The sequence below is a fragment of the Cystoisospora suis genome (assembly GCF_002600585.1).
Source record: "Cystoisospora suis strain Wien I chromosome Unknown contig_570, whole genome shotgun sequence".
NCBI classification, from domain to species: Eukaryota; Apicomplexa; class Conoidasida; order Eucoccidiorida; family Sarcocystidae; genus Cystoisospora; species Cystoisospora suis.
Window position 1 is genome coordinate 6,050 of NW_027153371.1, and position 4,937 is coordinate 10,986.

Consider the following 4,937-nt stretch of genomic DNA (forward strand, 5'->3'; position numbering starts at 1 on the left):
GATAGATAGATAGATCGATTAAAGATAGATAGATAGATAAAGATAGATAGATAGATTGAAGATAGACAGATAGATAAAGATAGATAGATAAAGATATATAGATAAATATAGTGTTGTAAGAGAAGTCTGTAGATGGCAGGAGAGGGGAAGAGAGAAGGGGGGTGTGTGAATGTCGAAGAGAGAGAGAAGGAAAGAAAGAAACGACGAGGAGGCATGATGAGTCTTGAATGAGAATATCCATCTCTCTGTCTCTGAAACTATTCCTTTCTATCATTACTATTATTGCTGATCATTCTGCTTCTCCTTCTCCGTCACTCTCTTCCTTCTTACCAGGAGAGCTTGAAGAAGAAGTAGAAGAAAAAGAAGAAGCAGAAGAAGAGGGCAATCTACCCAGACATGTACTAGAGGTGATAGAGCCACCTACAAGTGTGTCTTGTAGAGATGAGAGATCATGGAAATTCTCCTTGAAAGAGTCTGTAGAAGAGTGTTCATCATCCTCTGCCTTATAGACACTTGCCGAAAGACTCTTCTCTCCATCGTGATCGTAGTATCCTCTGCTTCTCTTCTTTTCTTCGTCTTCTCCGTCTTCTTCTCGTTGCTCTGTAGAAATGTCGCCCGATACATGTCTCGAAGAAGAATTCTCTGCCTGTTTCTTGATCTCTCCCTCTTGTTCTCTCATCTTCTCCTCTCCCTCTCTGTCTTTCATGTGGCCTTCTTTCTCCTCTGTAGTTCTCGATCCAGTCCTCTCCCTCCTACTTAGTTCTGCCTTTGTCGTCTTCATCTTCTTCTTCATTCTTTCTTCTTCATCTTCTTCTCCTTTCTTTACCGTAGCATTCCTCTTCATCTCTATCGTCTCTTCTTCTTCATCTTCTTCTCTTGTCTTTCTCTTCTGTTTCCCCCCTCCTTGTCCCATGTCTTCAGAAACTCTCCTTCTTTCACCCTTCTTCCACCTCTCTCCGTGCGCTTCCCCACACCTCACGAGCTTCTTCTTCTTCTCTTTCTCTTCATCTTCTTCTTGTTCTTCTATTGATGGAAGAAGTAAGCTGTTGTCGACGGTCATAGAGGAATTCTCTCTCTCTTGAGTCAGGCGAGGGCCTTCATCGCTTCTCTCACTTATCAGAGGGACGACCGCCTTGTTCTCTCCTTCGTCTCTCGTCTCTGCTGCTAGAATACTCATTGAGGAGGGAGAAGAAGAAGGAAGAGAAGAAGAAGAAGAGTTACTTAGAGATGACACGGAACGTGGACGAAGAAGAGCAAGACGCTGTAAGGTTGCAAGATGGGGTGAAGTAGAAGGAGAAGAAGAGAGAGAAGAGAGAGAAGAAGATAAAGAGGAAGAAGACAGAAGGGGGAGACCTGAAGGAGCGGAAAGAAGAGAGATTCCTTCTTTTACTGACCTAGAGAGAGGAAGAGAAGAAGAAGGAGAAGAAGGGGAAGAAACGCGAGTCTCTTGCGTCAGCGGAGAAAGCAACGACTCGACACCTGAGAAGAAAGAAAGAAAGAAAGAGATAAGAAAGAAAGAAAGAATGAATGAAGATCTTTCATCAGAGGAGTCAAGGAGAAACTACTGTATTCGTCTTGGGGAAAGAAGAGAAGGAGAGACACCGATTCCTTGCTAAAAGAGAAGAGACTATGGCACAGGGGATTGACTGCCTCCTACAGACACATAAAGACATGGAAGAAGAGAAAAAGAGTGGAGAATACGAAGACAAGGAACATGAAGAAATAGGGGAGATAAGGCAAGAGAGAAGACCACGAAAATACAGCAGCAGATGTATGAGGAAAGACTTTCTTCTTATGTTTTTTATGAGAGGGCTTCTCTTCAAGTTCTTCTTCTTCTTACCTGTCTTGTCCTTGTCTCTTCCTTCTCTACACTTTTCTCCCAATTCCTCATCATCTTCGTGATCATTCTTCATCTTCTTCCTCTCTTTCTCCCCCTTCGTTTCATCGTCATTCCTTTCTACCTCGAGATCCTCCCCCTCTTCCTTCTTCGTCTTCTTCTCCCTCTCCTGCTCATCTTCATCCTTCTTCTTCTTCTTCCCCGCTATATCATCTTCATCATCCTCATGATCATCTTCCTTCTTCTTCTTTTCTTCTTCTTCTTGAGAAACACCCTTCTCCTGTCTACCCGACGTAGACCGTACTGCCTCTAGCGCTGTCTTTTCAAGCTCCCCACGTGGCGTAAGCTCATGCACTGACAACTGCGAGGAAGGGAGTGAACAGCCTTCCGTTCTTGAAGAGGGAGAGAGAGAAGAAGAGGAAGAGGAAGAAGAAGAAGAGAGACTTGTATCAAGAGATCTCCTTGTACCTGTCTTATGAGTGATGCCATTAGTAGGGTGAAGAGCAGTAGACGTCTTGGGCTCGGCTGTAAGAGTTGGGGGTGTGAGGAGATTCTTCTTCTCCTTCTGTAGAGATGGATGAAGAAGATTGACAAGAGAAGAAGGAGATAATGAAGAGGAAGAAGGAGAAGAGGATGCTAACGAGCCAAGAAGAAGAGGAAGAAGAACAGTCTTCGAGTTGTCACCTGGGAGAGGAGAAGAAGAGGATGATGAACCAACCCCCGAGGCGCTATTCCCAGCATTGACAACAGACTGGAGAAGAAGACGCTGAAGAAGAAAAAGAAGACTATTATGCTGATTATGAGGAAGAGGAGGAGGAGGAGTAGTAGGAGTAGTAGTCTGGCAGTTGCTATTTGGATGAGCTCGCTCACTCTTCTCTCCTGGAGAAGAAGATGAAGGAAGAGTCGTGCTTCCATCGAGGTCTCGTGCATGAAGATGAAGAGGATCTAGAGAAGTATGAGAGGCCTTCTTCTCTATCATCTTATCATGATCATGACTGCAGGAGGGAAGACTATCATTCTTTTCGTCTTTCTCCTTCCTCTCTTCTTCTCCCTCCCTCTTGCCACCTCCACCTCGCCCTTCTTCTTCTTCCCCTCTTTCTCTTTTTTGTTCTCTTTGTGTTCTTTCGGCATTGCCTTCTCGTACGAAGGAGGTATGCTGCGCCTCGAGTTGTTTCTCTAGCACCTGTCTATGCTGAAGAAGACTCTGCCGCCTAAGCTGCAGTTGAAGGTGTTGGAGAAGGAAGAGAAGACGCTGAGAAGCCACAGAAGATGAAGAAGAAGGAGAAGACGAAGAGAGATTTGAGCGAGGTGTTGATGAGGAAGTCGGAGAAGAGACATCGGGATGAGGGGGGAGTTCCTGTTGAAGAGCTAAAAATGAAGAAGAAGAAGGGGGTGAAGTCGCCGGAAGGGGGGTGACCACTTCTTCTTCTTCGTGCCGTTGTTGTGTTGGCTCTTCTCCTACAGATCTTGGAGGATCTCTTGATGTAACTGAAGAAGAAGAAGATGAAGGCGTGCGATTGAAGAAAGGCGCGGGAATGGATGGAAGGATAGTCGAAGATGAAGAGAGAGAAGAAGCACGAGCATGTCGATTCTTATCTTCGCTGGATGGCTTGTTCAGCGTAGGAATGGAAAGCGGGACAGAGGAAGAAGAGGAGAGAGAAGAAGACTTGAAAGATCCATTCTTACTGTTTGAAGTAATCTTTGGTCTAGTCTCAGGTTTATCGAGAGAATGAGAAGAAGAAGAAGAAGAGGAACTTTCAGGATGGCGTTTCTTCCGATCACTCCTGTTTCTCTTCACTTCTTCTACAGATGAAGATGTTTGATCTGGTCTTTCTTCTTGGTCTTCTTCTTCTTGGTCTTCTTCTTCTTGTTCTCCCCGTTTTCTGTCTCTTTCTTCTTTTCGTAGACGTCTTTCTTGGGTGAGCTTGCTCACTCCTCCTGAGGAAGAACTTATCAATCTTTCTTTCTCTCTTTCTCCCTCTTCAATCCCGAATAGCAGGGTTTTCTTCTTCTTTTCTTTTCGATGGTCCTTATCAACAGACTCATTCCCTTCTGTCGACAACGCAGCTCTTCTACATCTCATTATAGACAAGGGCAAAGAAGAAGAGGAAGAAGACGAAGAAGAAAGAGAAGAAGAGAAAGGATGTGTTCTTCTAGTTTCCTCTTCCCTATGTTCCGGTTTGGTAGAAGACCGAGAGAAAGAAGGAAGCTTAGAGCAGGAAGAAGAAGAAGAAGAGGAAGAGGAAGAAGACGTCGAGGTCTCTTCTTCAATTCCTGTCATGCCTTCCATACTACATGATGTAGAAGAAAAGAGAGATGAAGAAGAAGAAAAAGAAGAGGAGGAAGAAAGAGAAGAAGAAGATGATGATGATGAAGAGAACACGTCTTTTTGAGGAGAGAGAAATCGCGACTGCAGTCGAGATTTGAAGTAAGAGGGAGAATATAAATTAGAAGACGACAAAGAGGAAGAAATATGGTCAAGCGAAGAAGTGAGGTGATGAGAGGAAAGAAGTTCCCGAGCTGTATGTACACCCAAAAGTTGCGTGGAGTTGAGCTTGAGAGAATGAAGCTTCGAAAGCATTAGATACCACGCGGATGACTGAAGAAAGAACCGACAAAGAAAAAAGAAAGGAAGAGGAAAGTAATGAAGAAGAAAGTGATGAAAAGAAGAAAAAGAAGAGAACAAGAAAGACAAAGGAAATAAAGACATCTAGGTATGTAAGTGATATATATGTATAGGAATGTCTACACCGACGTGATCTACTTATACTTTGGAGAGGGGGGCTTGAGGGAGCTGAATGGAGGACTCTGAAAGAGATAGCGAAGACCCTCCCTCTTCCTCTCGTTTTCTCCACGAGAAGAATAGAGTGAGAGAAAGAAAGAGAAAGAAGCATGATCGAATTATCATTATCTCTCCCCCATACATCATCTTCTCAGCACCCCCCGTCAAATAGACAGAGAGAGTGTGAACACACAGACAGACGTAGAGGCAGAGACAGGGAGAGAGCGATGAAGAGAAAGATGAAGATGGAGAGAACAGGTAAAAGAACAAACAGAGAAGAAGAGAGAGAGAGAAGGAGAGAGAGATAGAGGGAGAAGA

The 4,937-nt window shown here is 44.2% G+C and overlaps 1 protein-coding gene across 1 annotated transcript in view; it reads right to left on the reverse strand.

Moving 5' to 3' along the window:
- Nucleotides 1–4,895, reverse strand: part of CSUI_001445 (uncharacterized protein) — a 7,568-nt gene extending 2,673 nt beyond the window's left edge. The window contains exons 1-2 of the mRNA XM_068061651.1: nucleotides 1,841–4,895; nucleotides 425–1,479 (exon numbers count right to left, since the gene is read on the reverse strand). Coding sequence (XP_067926374.1) covers nucleotides 425–1,479; nucleotides 1,841–4,547 — 3,762 coding nt within the window. The 5' untranslated portion in view covers nucleotides 4,548–4,895. The remainder of the gene's footprint in view (nucleotides 1–424; nucleotides 1,480–1,840) is intronic.
- Nucleotides 4,896–4,937: the final 42 nt, after the last annotated feature.